This window comes from Globicephala melas, chromosome 19 (assembly GCF_963455315.2).
Source record: "Globicephala melas chromosome 19, mGloMel1.2, whole genome shotgun sequence".
Classification (NCBI taxonomy): Eukaryota; Metazoa; Chordata; class Mammalia; order Artiodactyla; family Delphinidae; genus Globicephala; species Globicephala melas.
In genome coordinates, this window is record NC_083332.1 from 61,616,767 (window position 1) to 61,636,445 (window position 19,679).

At 64.5% G+C, this 19,679-nt stretch overlaps 1 protein-coding gene across 1 annotated transcript in view; it reads left to right on the plus strand.

The window, feature by feature from the left end:
• Nucleotides 1-819: 819 nt before the first annotated feature.
• The window catches only part of ZFPM1 (zinc finger protein, FOG family member 1), a 69,927-nt gene continuing 51,067 nt past the window's right edge, over nucleotides 820-19,679 (plus strand). The window contains 2 exon segments of the mRNA XM_060289885.1: nucleotides 820-852; nucleotides 854-1,544. Coding sequence (XP_060145868.1) covers nucleotides 820-852; nucleotides 854-1,544 — 724 coding nt within the window.

Sequence of the window (19,679 nt, forward strand, 5' to 3'; positions counted from 1 at the left end):
GTGTATGACTTTGAGCCTCCCTGGAAAATGGGGGGCCTCTGGGATCCCATGAACATATCCCAAAGAACAGAAGGCTCGGTCTCCGTTTCCATGGCTGGAACAGGCAGTACTGACCTCGCTCCCTTCTGACTGTTCCAGGCGGGGAGGGGGCTTAGGGGTTCGCTCAGCCCGCGAAGGGTCTTCTTCCTGGGCCTCCAGCAGGGGCGCCCTTTAGAGGCACGGCCGGGGGAGGAGAGGCCCAGAGGGGCAACGCCTGGGGGCAGCTGCGGGGGGAGCAGGCACAGGCCGCTGGCTTCCACACCACCCCCGCCCCCGATCTCCAGCCATATCTGAGCCCAAGGGAGGGGGACCCGAAGTCCCCCACTCTCCACTTGGGGCTGCAGCCACCGGAGGTGGCGAACCCCAGGGATGCCGCTCTTCCACCACAGCCTTGGGCAGAAGCCCCACCCTGTCAGAGCCGGCTCCAAACCCCAAATCTGGTCCAAGGCAATGTGGAGCGTCAAGGCCTCGGGCTTCCTGACCCGGCCCTCACCGTCCCCCATCCCGCGGGCCGAGGAGGGTGGTCGCAGAGCCCAGAGGTTCTGGGCGGGACCGAGGCCCTGGAGGCGGAGTTACAGAGCGGGGGGCGGAGTCATGGGCGGTGGAGGTCGGAGTCATGGGCGGTGGAGGTCGGAGCCATGGTTTGGGGGCGTGGTCTGGGCGGGGCTTCGGTGTCCAGGAACCGAACCAGGTCAGGTCAGGCTGGGGGGCGGAGCTGCAGCTGCGCCGAGGGGGCGGGTCCAGGGAGGTCTGGAGCCCGGCCGGACGCGGGGCGGCGGGATGCCTTGGGTCGCCGAGTCTGAGCCGGGTCTGGGGGACAAAGCGGCAGGGCCGAAGGAGTAGTCGAGGAGGCCACAGGTCTACCCAGGGCCGGGGGCGGGTTCAGCTCTCTGGGGGCGGGGCCAGAAGGCGGGGCGGGGCCATTGCGGCGAGGAAACAGGGCCAGTCCAGGGGCGGGCCAGGGCGGCGGGGCGGGGCGGGGCCAGGGCCGCGAGGTAACAAGATCCGCCCGGGGGCGGGCCAACTCGGTGCAGGCGGGGCGAGGCCGCGGCGCTGGGGGCGGGGCCAGCGGTGGGGGCGGGCCCGGAGGCGCGGCGCCGTGACGCGGACGCCCCGCCCGCACGCCCCGAGCGCCCGGGCCGAGGCCGCCTGGTTCGCCGCGCGCTGCCCGCAGGTTCCATTGAGAAGAGCCGAGCGGCGGCGTCTGCGCGGAGGCGGAGGAGCCGGCAGCAGCCCGCCGCCCGCCGGCCCCGGCGGTCCGCGCGGCCGCACAGCAGGGCCGAGCCTCCGGCCTCCGCAGCGGCGCCGGGCCGGACGCGGCGGGCTGGGGGCGCGGGCCGGGGCGGCCGCGGAGCCCAGGGGCCGGGGGCATGAGCCGCCCCGCGGCCCCGCCGCGCCCCCGCCGCCCGCCGCCGCCCGCCAGGGGCTAGAGGCGGCCGCCACGAGGGCGCGCGGCGCCGGAGACATGTCCAGGAGGAAACAGAGCAACCCCCGGCAGATCAAGCGTGAGTCAAACTTTGCCCGCCGGCCCCGACCCCCGCCGGTCCGCCCCCGGTCCGTCCCGCTCTGCCCGCGGCGCCCGCGACCTTCACCCCGCGCCGCGCCCCCCACGCTGTGTGCCAAGCGCGCCGTAATCTAATCTCCGCTGGCGGGCCGGTCCCCCGCGTCTCGGCACCGGCACCGGGGGTCCCGCCTGGTGGGGGTGTCCGCCCAGAGGGCCGGAACGGGGTTGCTGGGGGCGCGGCCACCTCGCGGCCTGCCCCTCCCCCGCATCCCCCGAGATGGTGCGGCGATAAGGCGGCCCGATCTGGGCTCAGATAAAGTTTAAAATATTCCATTCTGCAAGTCCCATCCTGATAAGATCGCTCTGTCGGGACGGGCTGAAATTGTGATCTTATCTCGCGCGGTTGACTCTCCCAGGCTTTGTATCTAGAGGGAGAAAAAGAGAGACCTGGGAGGGAGAGGGGGCACCCGGGGCGCGTGGAAGTGCACGGCCAAGAGGCGGAGACCCGCCGGCGCCCACCCCCACTCCCGCTGGCTTGCAGAGCCGCCTGGCTTGGAGGATGGAGGTGTAGCTACCTCAGCCCACGCGCTGGGCTCCAGCCCTGTCTCTGGGTCTCGAACTCGAGCCTTCCCTGCCCGGGGACAGCCTCCTGGAGGTCCTCCCCTCCCTGTGTCCCAGCCAGGACTGCAGGGGCGCTGTGCGCTGGGTGGCTTGCGGTCACACACACCCTCTAGCCGAGGGGTCGGGGAGGGGTCTCCTGGGACTCAGTCCTGGGCCAGGGTCGCCTCCGCACGCGTCCAAGTGTCTCACCCGTCTGGCCCGCAGGCCACTCCCCCGGTGGGGGAGGGGGGGCAGGCAGCTGCTGTGTCCACACTGATGATGCCCCCCGGAGATAAGAGCGCCCCGTACTCTTGGGGCCCCTCGGCTGCCTGAGCAGGGAGAGAGAGGGCAGTGCACAGGAAGCACGGCTCCCCACCCCACGCCAGTAATAACTTCGCGCCTCTGCTGCCAGGGCCAGAGTGCGGGGCCACATCTCCCCGGCCAGACCAGCAGGTCGCTGGGGCTGCCCAGGAGGCGAAGAGGGGGCCAGACCACTGCCCAGCCCCATGTTCCCCCGCACTGCCTCTTCTGTCCACATGACCATTGCCACCAGAACCCTGTGTGCATGCTCCTGGGGGAGTGTCTACTCCCGAGGTCCCAGAGAGGGGGAAGGCAAGCATGAATCCGGGTTCCCGTAACCCGACTCCTCAGTGTGCAAGCGGGACCTGTTTTCCGAAAGTCGCTTTCTATCAAGTCAACTCAAGTATTAAAACCACCCACAGGTCCCGATCTGCGCTGGTTCTCTGGTTTCTTTTTCCCCTCCTCCCCTGTGCGCCTGTGTTCGGTCTGTTCTCGTGTGTGCGTGTGTATGTGTTTCAGCGTGATGAGAAATGCAGATAGCGCGGGCAGGGAGATCGCAGGTTGGGAGCCGATCGCCAGAGCCGATAAGGCCCAGAGCGGAGCGAGCGCCCGGGCTCAGCTGGGTCGACCGAGCGGTGCGTGTTGGGGACAGGGACCAAAGCGGGCGCGAGGGCGAGCCCCCGCTGTCTACCTTCAGCGCGCCCGGTAAGCGGGCTGGGGAGAGGGCCGGCCCTGGGAGGCGGGGCCGGGGCACCCTCCCTTCAGCCCGCGGCCCCGGGCGCCTCCTCCCCCTGGCAGATCTTGGCGCGTTAAGATGCGAGCGCTGATTGTCACCAAGCGGCGGCGCCCGCACGCCCGCCCTCTGCCGCCCGCCCTCTGCCTGCGGCTGTGCGTAGGGCCCTGGCGGCTGTGTGCCCGCCGCTCTGGCCTCACCTGCGACCAGGCCGCGGGTGTGGAGGGGAGGGGCCCGAGCGCTTGGGCCGCCGCCCCCCCCCCGGGGCCCCCACCAAAGCCGGGGCGCAGCTGCCCGCGCCTCTGTGCGCCTTTTGTTCCGCGCAGAGATAGATGTGCCGCGCTGATAAGGCGCACAACCGATGGCGGCGGCGATAGGCGCGCCCATTTATTAACTTCAAACGTGGGAGCGGGGGAGGGCGAGGCGGGAGCGCGGCCTTGGCCGGCCAGATGGCTGCGACGATAGGCCGGGCCGCGCTGGCGGGGAGCGCGGGGCGGAGCGCAGCTCGGGACCCCCGGCGCCCTGGCCCGCCGAGGTTTCCTCCCGCCCGGGTCGATGTGAGCTCAGATAAGCGCCGGGCCGGTCGGCCGGATGGCGATCTCCCAAAGCGATAAGAGCCCTTATCTATGGCCACCAGGCCCCGCCGGGTTCGAGGCAACAACAGCGCGGGGGCGTCGCGGCTGGGGCGAGTGGGGGGCCTCCGACCTGCCGGGGAGGGGTGGAGGGGCGTGCGTGCCTGGGTCCGTTTGGGCGAGTTTTCATCCCAAACACACTTCATTGCCAGGAAGTTGATCCTCCCCCTGCGGGTGGTACAGTCCGTCAAAATGAAAGAAAACTGACTTTGCACCGGCCAGGAGCGGGGAGGAGGGGAGGGAGGACACCCAGCCCTGATTCCTATTAGATGGTGTGAGATAGCAGAGTCAGGGGTGTCACCTCCAGAAGGAGAGAGGGTGTTTTCCCCCTTGAATCAAGTTGGTGTTGGTGTTCTTCCTGTCAAGTGGTAAGTGTGACCTGCGTGGAGTTTTCTTGAAAAAAGAATCGAAGTGGCTTCTGCTGCCGAGCCAAGGTTGGGGGGAACACAGCGTGCTGGCATCTCTTTGAGCAGGTCCCTCAAATCAGAAGGGAAGGTCTGCTCAGACCTGCCTTCATTCACTCGGGAGGTCTTCACTGAGCGCTTGCTGAATGCGAGTACTGGGTCGTAGCCACTGCCCTGGGGAGCCAGGGGAGGGGTGAGCTGACCAGGGGCCGGCAGAGAGCAGTACGGAAACCGGGGAGGTGGGGGTGGATGGGGGCAGGTGGGGCATTGCCTGCAAGGGGGGACCTCCAGAGGGGGTCAGGAAGAGGCCAGCTGTTGGGGGTGCCTCCAGGGACAGTGGGCTAGCCTCAGTTTCCAACTCTGGACAGTGGGGACAGGAGCAAGCCCCCCGGTCACACTGGGGATGCCGAGGGGACCACAGAGCCCTTTTGCAGTGGGAGAGCCCCTGCGGACCATGGCTCCAGATGCCAAGTGGAAGTCGAGGCCAGACAGGCAAGGGGCTCCCGGAAGAAGTCCCAGCCCGAACAGCTGCTCCATTGCAGACGGAGGTGTTTTTCACACATTCTCGGAGCTTGGTTAAGCAAATTATTGGTGGCCACAGGATGACTCATTCACTCCGAGCTTTAAGCCACCTGCCCGCTCTCCCCAGCAGGCAGACGCCTACCTGGAGGCTGGCCGTGCCTCTGGTGAGGGCCAGTTCCGGAGAGAGACTGGGTTGGGCCGGAAGGGGGGTGAGGTGGTCTCTCAGTTTTGATGAACTTGAGAGGATTATCTGCACAGAGCGATGCACCTCCCCCTGCCAGGTGTGGGAGGCTCCTGGGAAGCTGCCTGGTTCCCAGGGGTCACCTTGCAGTACCCACCACCCCACTGTGATGGCAGAGAAGCAAGGAAACACGGGGCTTTGGCAGCCTGGCTGCCCGTAACTCGAGCCCCATGAGCAGGTGGCTGTGCCTTCTGCAGCCTCAGTTTCCCGTCTCTGGAAATCAGGTGTGACCTTGCCTGCCAACCGGGGGTGGACGGGCACCGTGGCTGCCCTCAGCTGGCCTCCGCGCCCTCCTCAGAGCCCTGGGGGCATGGGGGCCAAGCTACAGTGAGCCAGGGACCTGGGCCTTAGAGACGCAGAGACTGGCTCCCAGCCCCCATTCCCTGAACCTGGCCTTGAGCAGAGTTCTGGTGGGCGGCAGCCGGGGGCCCCGAGCTCTCAGGCCCTGGGGCTGGGCCTTCACGCTGGTTTTCCTGCATTCCTGGGCCTGAGGGAAGACAGACGGCTCATTTGCTCGTTAGATAGTAATAATGATATCTATAGTAGCTAATACTCGCGGGGCTTACTCTGTGCCAGGCCACGTGTTATCTTAAGGCAGGTCCTGTTCTTACCGTTTACATCTTGGGGAAACTGAAGCACAGAGAAGTTAAGTTTCTCACCCAAGAAAATGACAGCCAGAGTTGGAAGGCAGGCAGTCTGGCCCCGCTGTGGACATCACGCTGCTTTCCCACAGTCTCTTGCCTTTGTCTGCCTCTGGGCTTCCCCGGCCTCAGTCTCCACACCTGTGAAATGGGCCTCTGGGAGCAGAGGTGCCCAGGGGTCTTTCCCCAGCCCTGCCCTTGCCGAGTCTCCTGTGACCTCCTTCCGGAGATGTTTCTGCGCAGGGTAGGGGGATGGGGTCCCAGGAGGCTTCATCCAGCCCTGCCAGTGCCCTGAGCCCCAGTCTCATCCCGCCCACCTAGCCAGCCCCTCCCCAGAGGTCACTGGGAGCCCAGCATGGCACCAGCACCGCCAGGGATTTAAATGGGTCAGTTGGGGAAGAAAGGAGGAGGGAACACGATGCCATTAATTGTACCCCTTATCTCCTGTTTCTATGCCAACCAGACGTTCCTGGGGCTTGCCGGGCTCGGGAATAACACTCCCGGGCGGACTATCTACCATCGACAGGCCCTCTCCTGGAGGCAGCTGTTGCGTCCCGGCCGCTGTCGCCAGCCCCGTAGCCCCGGGCCCGGGTGCCTGGCTGGGCTCCTGCCACCGGCCCCCATACCCTTGGATCCTCCTGGCGCTGCCCCATGGCCCCGTCCCCGTTTCACAGACGGGGAGACTGAGGCCGCCATCACACGTTCACTCTCTGGACCTCACCTGCTGTTCCCCACCCAGGCAGGAGTGGCCTGGACCGAGAGGGTGGCAGGAGAGGGGGCAGCAGCACCTGCAGAGCGCGCCCCTGTGCCTCCGTGTCCTCCACTTTGGCAGCAGGAGGCGGGTGGCCCCGTGGGTAAGGGCTCAGCCGCCTTCAGGCCGCAGTGCACGTGTCCCTGGGAGGAGGGGAGGGCAGGCTCCCGTCAGGCTGCCCCCTCACCCGAGCCTGGGTTCAAGCCGAGACTTGGAGGATTTCTCTCTGGCTTCTTTCAGCCCCTTCCAGCCTCAGTGCCTTCGCCTCGGTTTCCCCATCTGCAGAATGGGGATGCCGACGCTGGTGGTCCCTGAGCACAGCTGTGAGCACAGACGGGAAATCCACGTCTCCTCAGACAGCTGCCAGCATCCCCATCGCCCTCCCCCGCAGTATCTTTGTGGCCCATCGGTCAAGTTAGATCTGTGGTTTCCAGCTCATCTGTGATGGACAAATCCCTTTTCCCAAGCTGTCCCCAGAGAGTGAAACACATGCAAGGACCCTGCCTAGGAAGTGGGGCCCGCACCTGCCCCCCTCCCGTCTCTCCTCTTCGTGGCTGGCCTTCGCCTCCAGCTGTTCCAGCTACAACTTGCCAGGCAGGTGCCCGGGCTGTGCACACTGCACACGCTGCTTGCCCTTTCGTCAGAGAGGAGGGGCTGCACTGGGGAGTTGTCAGCGAGGTTCCTCTGTCCCCCACCCACCCCTCACCTCCCCGCCTGAGCTCTGGATGGGTTTGGACCAAGCCAGCCCAGAGTTGAGGGGCTGTGGGGTCGGGCAGCCCACTGAGAGGACCCCAGGGCCTCCTGTGTCCCTGTGCCCATTTCACAGAGGAGGAGCTGGAGGCCTGGAAAGGAACGGCGGCTTGCCGAGGGTCCCCGGGCAGCATCAGTGTGAGCGGCCCCTCTCTGCCTCAGTTTGCCCCCTGGTTCAATGGGCACATCCCAGTCCAGTGCCCCATTTTGCAAATGAGGTTTTGAAGACATCAGGAGGCCGGGACTAGAGTCCTGCCTCCAGGCAAGGAGGCGATGAGGGCAGTCTGGGTCTGAGAGAGGCCGCCCCGCCCTTCTTCCCCCCGCCCCCCGCCCCCCAACTTTCAACTCCAGCATCACAGCCCCCAGCTGAGTGGCCTCAGGGAGCGTCTCCTATTTTCTCGTCTGTAGAACAGGGGTGACACGTGACACGGCATCTACCCCAGAGGCTGTGTCCGGTACCCACGCGGGGCTGGGACACAGAAGGTGATGAGCTGAGCACACCTGGGATCCCAGGTGAGATAGGGGCTGGGCTGTTGGTTGATGGGTGGCGTGTTGCTCCCACCCACCCCAGCTGTCCGTGGGACCACTGGGCGGGCTGAGGACAGGGACCTTTGCCTCCGGGCCCGGGGGTTCCATCCCCACCCGGTGCCCCACAGCAGGGAGTGGGAGCTCAGAGATCGGGGCCCGCACCGTCCTCCGAGGGCTCCGGGCTGCAGGCCAGCCCGTGTCTCCGGAGCGGGAGGCCACTGCAGCGGGGGGCTGCCACGTGGCCTCGAGTCCTGGCCTTGCTGTGACCCTGTGGGCAGGTGGCCTCTCTCCTGCCTCGGTTCCTGCTTTTGGAGCAGAAGCTTAATAAGAGTACCTCCCTCCTGGGGCCTGCATGTGGGGTCCGTGAGATTCCCAGATACAAACTGTAAAGTGTGGTCCCGCAGGCAGGTCCTTGGTGGACGTGGCAGCCCTGGGAGCTGCTGGTTGCACTACTGACGTTTTGCCAGAAGCCCCAAGGGCTGGACGCTTCACACAGAGGCCTGCCTCCCACCCTCCTCCCCTTCGTGTGTTAGTTTCTGAAGAGGAGGGAGTCGTGGGCCGGGTGCCCTGACTGCACCTTAGGCGGGGCGGGCCCAGGCCCCATCAGTCCCTTTCCTGCCCAAGGGTCTTACCTGCTGTTACGATTATCATCGTTATTGACTGACCCATTTTACAGGCAAGAAAACTGAGGCCCTGGGAGACAGTAACATGCTCAGGAACTTGTGATCCAGGAGCTGGGTCTGTGGACCCCAGAGGAGGGCCGAGGTTTCTCTGGGCAGTGCCCACTCGGCCCCCCAGTCACCTGTCCTGCCCTCCTGAGTCATCCTGTGTCCTCCCAGGGCCTCCTGGGCCCAGCTCCTCCCCGCCTCCCCTCCCTCCTCCCTCCCCCCGAGTCTCCTGTTTGGGAGAAGGCAGTGCCCGCTGGGGCAGGAATGTGGTGGCTGACCTTGGGCCAGAGCTGGGGTACAGATAGGCAGGCCCCTCCCCTCTACCTCCTGTCCCTCGATCTGCCTCCCCTGGGCCTGCTGGCTACACCAGGGCCCCATCACCTCTTTTACGGGAGGGGAAAACACGGCTTCACAGCCGTGTTTTCCCCTCCCGTAAAAGAGGTGATGGGGCCCTGGTGTGCAGCTTCCGCGAGCCCCGGCGTGGGGCGAGCTTGGCCCTGGCCCCAGTGCTCCTGGTTCCCACGGGCCCCACCCCAGGACTGGAGCGGAGTGGGGACAGAGACCCAGCCAGTCAGCCTCAGAGCCTACCCCCTGTAAGCACTTCGCTGGCGTCCCCTCCTGTGATTCTCCATACACCCACTGAGGTTGGGGTTCTCAAACCATTTTGCACCCCAAAAAGAGGATCAGAGAGGGTGGACGGTTGCACCAGGGTCACACAGCACTCGAACGATGTGGAGATGGGGTTGATGGGGTGGTCTGTGCAACCCTGTGCCAGCTGCTAGACACCCCCAGAAGTGGCGGGCGGGCTGCTTCCTGGGAGGAGGGGGCTCTGCACTCGGGTGGCTGCCGGAGCTTCCCTGCGGTGGGGCTCTTGGGCTCTGCTGGGAGGCTCACCTTGCCTCCCTGAGCCTCAGTCTCCACCTCTGCAGGACGGGGATGTCTTGGGGACACCGGGCTGGGCGCAAGTCAGTTGGTTCCCCTACAAAGTACAGCTGTGATGCTGAGCTCGCAGGCAGCGAGGCTGCTGAGACCTTACAGCAGAGGTCCAGCCTGGGCCAGAGCCTCTGCGTCGTCTGTCATTTGTCAAAGTTAAAATGAAGAGGAAGGGGGACACCTCTCCCCTCCCCCATCTCCCTTGCACTGCTTCCTGTCAGTTCCTCTTGGTGTCTCACTTCAAGCCCTCCAGCTTTCCCGATCTGCCCTGGCCACTTGCACCTGCCACAGCCTCCTGCCTTCATTTCCCTTTTCTCCACCCTGCAAGTCAGACCCAGGGAGCGGGAGGCCAGGGGGCCACAGGGCCAGGGGTCTCGGCTCCTTCCTGCGGTGGGCAGCGGGGGAGAGCTGCTAGAGAGCCCTCCACTGGAACAGCGGGCCCATGCTGCACTGCTGGACTCTCAGCTCCCAGGGAGGGCTTGGTGGGCCTGGGGAAGCCCCTCGCTGCTCTTCGGGCTGCTCTGGCATCGGGCCCTCGGCCCCTTGCAACGAGAGACAGAGCTGGGGCTTCCCCCATCTGACCCGCGTTTGTTTACTGGGGCCCCAAGCTCATCCCGAGACTAACCCCAGCTCGTGGTCACTGGCCGTTAGACCAAGCGTTAGCTGAGCATTTACTAAGCCCCTGCTGGGTGCCCAGCACTTGCAGCCGTGAGCGCACGTCCTCCCCTCACAGCCTGTGAGGGGGGCTCAGCAGTTAGCCCGGTGCATGGAGGGGAAACTGAGGCTTAGAGGGTTTAAAGGTCAGACTCAGGACCGCGGCTCGAGCTCCCCACCCTGGGAGTGAGGAGAGGATGGCGACGGTTGTGGTGTCCAGGGCCAGAGCTCTCCCTGCGGGGCTTGGTGCCACCCTTGTTTACATCCAGGAAACTGAGGCTTTCCTGCGGTTCCAGGCAGCGTCCAGCTGTGGTCTCCTTGGTGGCTGTGTGACCTTGGGCAAGTCCCTACCCCTCTTGGGCCAAAGTGGCCGCTGCCCAGCCTTCCAGCTTCAGGAGAGAGACCAGAGCCACAGCTGAACCGGCACACGAAGGCCAGGCCCTCCTGGGGCGGTTCCTGGTCACATGGGCCCTCTAGGCAGCAGGTGGGGGGTGTCCTCGGGTGAGACTCTCGCTCCGCACCTCAGCGGCGTAAGTGCTCCCAGGGAATGAGTGGATTTGGACGCCCTTTCCTCTGAATGGGCAGATGTGTTCTGTTTATGGGCCCTGGGTGCCCCATCCCCTGGGGCATCCCATGCCGGGGCCCTGAGGGCAGGCAGGAAGCCCCAGCATTTTAGGGCCACACTGAGCGTACCCCGAGCCTCAGGTCGGGACCTGCGGGCGCAGAGCCCACCAGGATGTCCCCACCCTGCTCCTGGGGCTTGGGGCCTGGAAGAGGCTTCCAGCAGAGGTGATAGGGGACCCTGCAGGCCACAGGGCAGGAGGGCAGGCTGCCCACACTCCGGTCCCCCCACCATGCCCCCACACCACCCACCCTTTCCACTTCATGGGCCTGGCACGGCTCGGGAGGGCCTGGGACCACCCAGCCCCACTGGGGCTCTGAGGTGGCCTCCTGCCTCAGTTTCCCCTCCTGCACAACATGCACACACCCAGCTCCGCCCAAACCAGACATTTTCCCAGAGAGCAGAGGGACCGCGCCCCGCCACACACACACTCTCGCTGCAGTGGCCTTGATGGTCAGTGGGCACCCAGGCCCTCATGGGCCCCGGCCAGGTCCTCCTCTCCATCCTGGCTTTGCCCGCCGGGGCCTGGTCCGCCCGAACTGTCTCCCCGTCCAGGCCTCTGGCAGGCGCAGGTTTCAGCTCCCGTGATAACTCGGAAAGTTGAACTGGCCCCATTACTGCGCCGAGATGGTTGGCGAGATACGGCCTTGATAATGGGGGAGATACGGCGTCTCGTGGCCAATGGCCCAGCCTCTCCACCCATTAACATTCCCCACCAGCGATCCCTCGCGCTATCTCCTCCATTTCCACTCCTCCCGCAGATAAGAATGGAAATTCTGACTTCATAGCTCACTGATTAAAGTGTCTGGATTTCTTGATAATACACAGATAAATTATGTTTTTGAAAAAGAAGGTAGGGAGGAGGGTGGGCAGGGTGGGGGCCGTCTCTCCCGGCCTGTCCTGTCCCGTCCCCCTGGGCCGGCCATCAACCTTGGCACGTCCAGCCTGCACCTCCCAGGCCTCTGCACAAAGGCAGTGTCCGCGGGCCGGGCTGGGGAGGGAAGGTAGAGGCCTCCGCTGGGAAAGGCAGCAGCAGCGGCGGGGACCGTGTTGGAGGGAACGAGGGCCAAGGGTTGAGCCCTCGTGGGAGATTTAAACCTCCCCAGCTCACCGGAGCTGGGTGTGTGGACCCGGCTGCCTCGCCTCCGTCTCCTGGGACGTATCTCTGGGCCTCGGTGTCCTCATGTGTCAGATGGGCCCAGGCTTGGGTCTCTCCTCTCCCTCCCTGACCCCTAGAACGAGCGGTGCCTGGTTATACACAGTCGGTGCCCGGTAGATGTCAAGGAGCCCGGCGGAGCCCCACTTGCCAGTTAGTTGGAGAAAGGGAGGGGCTCCCAGCTCTCTCTCCCTGCCCGGTCCCCAGCCACCCTGCCTTCGGAGGCCCGCCCGGCCGCCACGTGTGACGGCTGGCGCCCTGATGGGACTGAGGTACCATCTCCGCGTCTGTCTGGGTAAAGCTGCCTCCTTCAGCTGATGAGATCCGGTGCTGATGGTGCGATGAGTGCGATTAGGGCCACCGTGGGACTAATCCTCCCCGCTGAGGGACAGGTGCGGCAGCCACGGGCGAGGGGACGCTACAGAGGGGAAACTAGGCATCCTCGCCCCCTCGATGCAGAAAGCCCGGCAGAGGAGCTGCCTGGGGCTCCCGGCAGGCGCAGGGCAGCCGGCCATTTTCCTTGCTTTCTGCATTTATTTTTTAAGCAACTCTTGAGATACGAGATTCTCTGTGGTCCCAGAGACAGGAGGCCTGACTGGACAGTCAGTGACATTTCTGGGTGGCTCTGGGACTCCACGCTTAAAATCCGAATGGAGCCATTGTTAGCTGATAGCTCCCTTCCCTGAGCACTTGCTATATGCCAGGCCTGGGCGTGACCTGTGTTATCCTTTAGAGTCCTGCCGGCATCCTGGGAGGGGCGCCTCTGACCTCATTTCTCCTCGGGGGACTCAAGGTTCAGAGAGGTTGAGTAACCCACCCAAGGTCACACAGCATGGGAGGAAGCCGTAGAGACCTGACTTAGAGGCCTGGTCAAGGTCTGGGTCTCCCTCTTGGCTGCAGGCTCTGGGGATGTTGGCGGCCATGAGCTTCCACCTGCCCTAAGAGGACTGCCCTCTCTGTTTTGGGGGAAAATGCCCAGGCACAGAGAGGGTGAGTGACTTCTCAGGGCCACACAGCCCTGTCCAAGAGCGATGGATGATGGGGCGGCTGCTCCTGCTTGCGTCTGGAGGTCATTTCATCTGTCCTCAGAAAATGGGCCCCTTTGGTGATAAAGTTGGTTTCTTTCTGTCTTTGGGGTTTTATTTTGTTTCAGTATTCTAAAGGAAGGCAGCTATTTCCAGTAAAGTGGGTGCGTATATGGCGGAGGGGGACCAGCATAGGGTGGGGTGACTGGGTCTGAATCCTGCCGCCTGGGGAGGACGCCTGGGCAAGTGACTTACGGCTTCCTCACCTGTGCAGTGGGTGTGACTGCACTTCCGGCCTCCTCGGCCTTTGAGGCAGGAGACGGGAGAGAAGCAGGGAGAGCGTCCTGGGATACATGCTTTGGGGACGCGGGGTTCTCTCAGGGCACCTGCAGGGGTGCCTGCTGCACCTCCTCCTCGAATCCCACCGGCATTCTTCCTGGGCTGTTGGTGGCAAATGGCTCCAGGTTGCAGAGGCCCAGGCCCCTGTGCTCTCACACAGTGACCTGGGTGGTTCTGGAACATCGGTCCTGTGGCTCTGGGAGCCCTCCTCTTGGACCCTCTGCTTTCACCAGAGCCAGAGAGAGTGCAGAGGGAGGCTAGGGGGTCCGCCCCCATCGCTGTGGCTCACAGGCACTTCCCTGTTCTGAGCCTCCGTTTCCACATCTGTAAAACGGGGCTGAAGACACTAAGACCTGCCCCACAGGCGCCAGGCTGGGAGTCAGTGGCCCCTCTGGTCATCTCCCCTGGGGCCTCCCTGTCCCCGCCCAGCCGTGCCCTCCCGGGGCGCACAGGACTTCTCAAGGAAGGAGCTCAGTACCCGCTCTGCAGACCACCACCTTCAAGGCCAGGGAGGCCCAGGTTCAAATCCCGGGCCCCGCACAGCCTTGCGGTGTCACCTCTCTGGGCCTCCCTGCCCTCGTCCTAAAACGGGAGTCAGCCCTCCTCAGGGCCCTTTTGCAGGGCTGGTGAGAGGGATCTGGGTTCTCTCTCGGGCGCAGATGCTCCCCTGCCGCCGCTGCGCTGTCACCCATCTCAGTGGTGACACCGACCCTCGGGACCCCTGCCCTTTCCAGCCAGGAGCTCCGGGCCTGGACACTGGGTGTGTTAGACACAGAGGGAGGGAGCCTGAGAGGGAGGCCCCTCGGCTCGGGTCCCGGGTGTGGGGGTGGGCTGGGGGGTGTGTTCCGCCCTCCCCCCGAACCTGAAAGAAAGAAAAGGGAACTGCGATAAAGAGCAGATAGGCTTGGTGGTGGAGCAGCCCTATCGCTGTTATCTATCTGCCTGCCTCTCCGAGCGGTTCTGTTGTTTCCTCTTATCTCACCCACCAAAATGCCAGGAACAAAGCCTGTGCACACGCGCTCACACACACTCACACACTCACACACCCGCGAGCCCACCGCCTTGCAACTCAGAGCCGCGAAAATGGTGCCACTAGATCTAAGGTGAAAGCAGGGGGGCCGGGTTCTCGTAAAATCATCATCAATGTCTCCATCACTTCGCAAAGAAAGGGGAAAAATAGCCCTCCCTGAGACGAGGCAGCGAAGAATAAGAAGTGGCCCTACAGGCCCTCCCTGGAGGGAAGGACCCAGGCTTGGGGTGGGGAGCCAGGACTGGAGGCGAGGTCCCAGCTGTGCTGCTGCGTCCTGGCTGTGTGACCTTGGGTCAGTATCTTTCCTGCTCTGAGTCATTCATAGTGGCGGAGAGGGGAGGATTTAAGGAAGTACCTGCGCTCTAACCAGAGTTCTCCCCGAGCAGCAGACCTGGGGCTAAGACGGGTCACCCTGAGCCTGGCACCCCTAGAAGCCACCCCCCAGAACCTGGTCCTCCCACCAGAGCTCCTTAGCCCTCAGGCTCCCCGGAATGGCCCAGCAGAGCCAGTCTCCCCGAGAGCCAGCCCAGGGCCCTCAGAGCCCAGTGCCACCCCCCCATCCCACCCAGCATGGTCTCCCCAGAATCGAGCCCCCCACGCCCCATCCCCACAGCCAGGGAACCCAGGGCCTAACCTGTGTGTCCTCAGCCAATGGAAACGGGCATGCAAATGAGCAGGAGTGAGGCCTAGGGATTGGCTGAGCACTGTGCGGGGGGGCGGGCCTCCTGCAGGCGGGCCCTTAGTGTGGGGAGACACTGTCCTGGGCAGGATCTTGCCCCAGTGATGGAAAACTGGGCGCAGGGGGATGGACAGGCGGGCCTTTGGGTGACCTCCTGCTGACCTGCAGAGCCCAGACCCCCACAGCCTGAGTTGGGAGGCCAGGACTTGGGCACTCCCGAGATCAGTGCGGCCAGCTCCCCCTCCCACTCCACGTGTCTGGGGTACCTCCAGCCCCTGTGCGTGCTGTCCCCTCCCCCTCTGCCCTCCCCCGCTGGAATTTTCACCTGGACCCTCCCTCTGCCGCCCCGTGGAGCACCAGGCTGGGGGCGGGGCCTCCGCACCGTCCTAGGGAGTCGCGGTCCAGCCCGTTTGCCAAAGCTGCCTCGCAAACCTGCGTCGCGGTCTGTACGACGGGAGGCTCTGGCCTGTCTGCCTCCAGGGTTTCTGTGTGCTCCCTGGGCCTGCGTCCCCATTCACACAGTGAGGGCTCACACAGGAGGTTCTCCGGGGCGTCCTCCTCTATCTGTGGCTGTGGTGTATTCTGGAAACACCGTTCTCCACAGCTCCCATTTTAGAAATCTATCTGACAAGAGGCCATGTCCATAGGAAGCGTTCAAGAAACTTGGGGGGGTTCTCACGATGTTCAAAGGCACTTTGCACCTCTGGGATGTCTTGTTGGCAAGATGGGGCCCAGAGTCCAGCCAGAGGCCCCCCCAGCTCCCATGGCACCCACAGGGCTCTGCGACCTGAAACGCAGCCACAGGCGTGGGCGTTTTTCAAAAATGTATAAGTGGAAAGTAGCAGAGGGGCGAGGAGGGAAGGAGTTCGGGCTGAGATCGGGGGGGGGAAACGGGGAGGGGGCCGCGAGACCAGAACCAGACTGCCGCTGGGTGACCACGGCAGGGCAGCAGCTCTGCCTCCCCCAGCACAGCGCAGGGCACACAGCCGGTGCTCCATGAATACTCCCTCGACCGGGCTCTAAACCTGCCCCCCACCCTGGGCCCTGTCCCAGGGGAGCAAAGCAGAACCAAGGAGCAGAGGGAACTGGGAGGAGAATAGCCCCTGCGAGGGGTCGCGGCCACGGGGGTCGTGCGCAGAGCCTCGGCCTCGCTGCTCCGGGGCTGGCTGCCTGGGAACGGGGTGGACGAGAGACCAGGCAGAGGCAGATGACGTGTCGGGGGAAGAGCGTTCCTGGCAGAGGGAACAGCAGAGGCAAGAGCCCTAACCGGGAAAGAGGCGTGACGGCTGGGGAGAGAGGACAGCCGCTGGGACAGGCCTGGTGCTCGGTCTGGGCTCCCTGGGTATTCCTGGATGGGGGCGGGGAGCGGAGGCACCGGGCTGCAGGGGCTGGAGCCAGGCCAGGGAAGCCTTGGCCCACTCCGTGGGAGAGCAGCAGAGCTGGGCCATGACCCGCTGCAGAGGTTTGCCTGGGACCGTTCACGGGACCAGTCAGCTCATCTGACCTCCGTCATGGACGTGCTCCCCAGCATCTCCAGCCCCGATCCGTGGACGCAGGACCAGACCCCGGCAAGCCCTGGCCTATCTCTGCACTCAGCAGTGGCCTGGGGCAGCGTTGTGGGGAGGGCTGTGTGTCTCTGAATCCCTAAGGAAGGGAACAGGCACTCAGGGAGCACCTGCTGTGTGCTCCACGGCACTGGGCGGCAGACTCGTGTGTGTGTGTGTGTGTGTGTGTGTGTGTGTGTGTGGTGAAATACAGATAACACAGAACTTACCGTTTAGCCGTTTCCAGTGTGTACCTCAGTGGCAGTAAGTGCGTTCATGAGGCTGTGCGGCCATCAACGCTATCCATTTCCCGAAATTTTCCGTCTTCCCGACAGAAGCTCTGTCCCCGTGGAACGCTGGCTCCCTCCCCCTCCAGCCCTGGGCGACCTTCCTTCCACTTTCATCCATGAATTTGAAGCTGTTGTTTTAACTCCCAATGTTTCAGTTGAGGAAACTGGCTCAGGGAGGTGAGGGGCCTGCCGGTGGGATTTAAGCCCAGGTGCACCGCCGCCCCCAGCTTCCTGGACACTGTGGCTCTGGGCCCCGTGGAGACGAGGGATGCACTGGGCCAGGAGGTCTGGGGTCCAGCCCTGCACAGCCACCACCTCCCCGTGGGCCCAGGAAGCACCTCGGGACCTCAGTGGGAGCAGAGTAGATTGGCTGCCTATGACCCAGGCGCACCCAGCAGGGATACAGGCCCGGCCAAAGGACCCTGCTTCTTCCTTTCTTGCTGCACGCCATCCCCGGGGCACTGGAGAGACACCTGGGGTAGTGTGGCCCCAAGTCTGGACACTAGAGTCTCCCAGGCCCGGTGTACATCCCACTGCTGATCTGCAGAGCATCAGGAGGGCCTGCCTGGAGGAAGAGGAGCTAGCCACCCCCCCAGGGCCGTGGCACCATGGTGTGAATGAAACCCAGAGCCCAAGTGGGCGCGGGAGTCCCCGTGACAAGAGGACCCTCTCACGGGGGCCCTAGTGTGGGACCTGGGGCAGTCGTGCCCAAGGGCTGGGTCTGCAGATGAGCCCGGGCAGGCCTGCCCTCCTGGTACCTGGCCACGGGCCCCAAGGGGCTGCAGCCCCAGGGGTGAGAGCTGAGGAGGGCTCGGCGCCTGGCCCATGCCCCTCGGGGTCTCCCACCCCGCCTATCAGATGGCAGGGCCCTGTCACACCGGAGCCTCATTCCCTACCAGGAAGCCGTCTGCCTCTGTCCATCTGACGGCAGGCCACGCGGATGGCTCCATGAGCTGCGGCCCCACTCCCACCTGTCAGTCCTTATCGGCCCATCCGGAGAGAACCACTCCAGAGCCTGCAGCCCCTGTTCTCGGGCACGACTCCCGTCTCCTCCTCCGCGGGCCTCCTTCATACTCACAGCTCTATGCCGTGGCCTCGGCCACCCTGCCACGTGCCGTGGCCTTGGCCGCCGCTCCCGCGCCCCGCGCTGTGGCGTCGCCCCGCCCCCTCGCCACCAGTCACACGTGGGGTCTCTGTCACATGCTCCGAGTGCGTTCTTGACAACCGCCTCGGCCCACAAGTGGCCTCGGGGCCCTCCCCGCCCCACCCAGGCCACGTGGTCTGCACCCCTCCCCCAGGAGCGTTCGTAATCGGTTCTCCAGAGTGAAACAATCTCGTGTAATCTATCAGCGGCTATCGGGCCCATCGGAGGCCGGGAGTGGCCGGGCCCGGAGATGGCGCCAACCTCTAGCCTTGATAAAGTCTCCGAGTTCAGCAGTGATGAATGTTGAGTAAGTGCAGGCCGCCGATAGGATGTTGACTTGGCAGCCCTGCGGCTCCGGCTGAAACCAATCTCTCCCCTATCAGCCGGGCTGGGCTTTCTGGGCTTTCTCAGGCCCCGCTCTTTCTTCCCGCCTCCTCTGCTCCCCTTTCCCTGCCGCCAGGGACCGAGGTGGGGGACCAGCCCGCTGGCCCTAGCCCGAGAGACGGGACAGGCTCTGGGCAGGGGAGGATGCGGAGCCAGACCAAGGAGGTGGCAGAGAACTGGGGACTGCCTGGAGGCGGTGGCCGGGCCTCGGCAGCTGCACTCTGGAGTCCTTCCTGCAATCCAGCATCCACATTCTTCCGCTTAGTTTCCCACGGTGCCGAGAATAAACCCCGGCCGGCCACCCTGCTGCTCCGGCTTCTCTGCCTCTCTCAGCCTTGGTGCTCTTTCCTCAGCGGCCCAAACCCACCAAACTCCTTCCCAATTCCGGAACTTTGCACTGGCACTTCCCTCTGTCTGGAGTTCCCCATTCACAGTCCCAGCTTAAATACCGCCTCCTCTGAGGAGCCCTCAGTGACCACTCCCACACCCACCCACCATTCTTTGTCCTGTACCCATCCTGGCCCTTCATGATACCCAAGGTGTGTGTTCACCCCCCACCCAGACTGTTTACCCCCATCTGGACCTGTTTGCTCACGGCTGACCCAGCACATGGAAGGCCTGGTGGAGGGAATCATGGTGCTCCTGCGAAGGACCCCATCCAGGGGCATCTTTATCTCCTGCAAAGCCCTTCCCTGTCCACACTGACAGCGGCTCTGTGAGGTCAGTGGGTCGATACCCACTTCCCATATGGGTAAACCGAGGCCTGGGCAGGTTCCCCGGGCACAGCGCAGTCTCGGTTCTGCTTGGTCCTGAAGAGCCGTGTGGCCCAAGGTTCTGCGCTCTGAGGGCGGCTGCTCCTGGCCCGTTTCCCTCTTCGCACTGTGGAGCCGGTTGCCCCACAGGCTGGTGCTGGTGCAGAGCCTGGCAGAGCTTCGTAAACTGTCGAGGGCTGTGCTTACTTGTCTCGGGTCTGAGCCAGAGGGAGCAATAGCTCCTGGAGGGAGGGGCCCTGGGTGCCAGCTGCGTCACACCCCTGCTGACCCCTACCACAGCCAGGGGAGCAGGCGGACACCCCCCCGTTGCCTCAGGGATCAGTCCGAGGGGGCAGACAGCAGTCACACAGACCAGGGAGGGGGGCTGCCCACAGGAGAGGGAGCCAGGAAGGGACACTGAGGCTGAGTGAGGGGAGGGGAGGCCTGGGAGCCACACAGACCTGGGTCCAAGTGCCCCCCAAGCAGGCCCCCGTCTCTACAAACAGGGACGGTGGGTTTGGGGGGCCTCGGCGAGAATGCAGGGCTCGGGAGGAGAGAGCAGGTGGCAGCCCGTCGCTCCCGTAGCTGTGAGGCCTTGGGCAAGCTTCTTTACCGCTCTGTGCCTCGGTTTCCCCACCTGGACGATGGGGTGACACTAAGGGTCGTTACAAGGATCAGAAGCCCCTTGTGGTGAGTCCAGAGCCCGGCCTGCTACAGAGGCCGCCCGAGCGCTTGCTCTGCTACCGTCGTCGTGGTCACGGTGATGGTGGCATTACTCCTGCCTGGGACAGGCCCAGCGCTGCCCGTGGTCCCT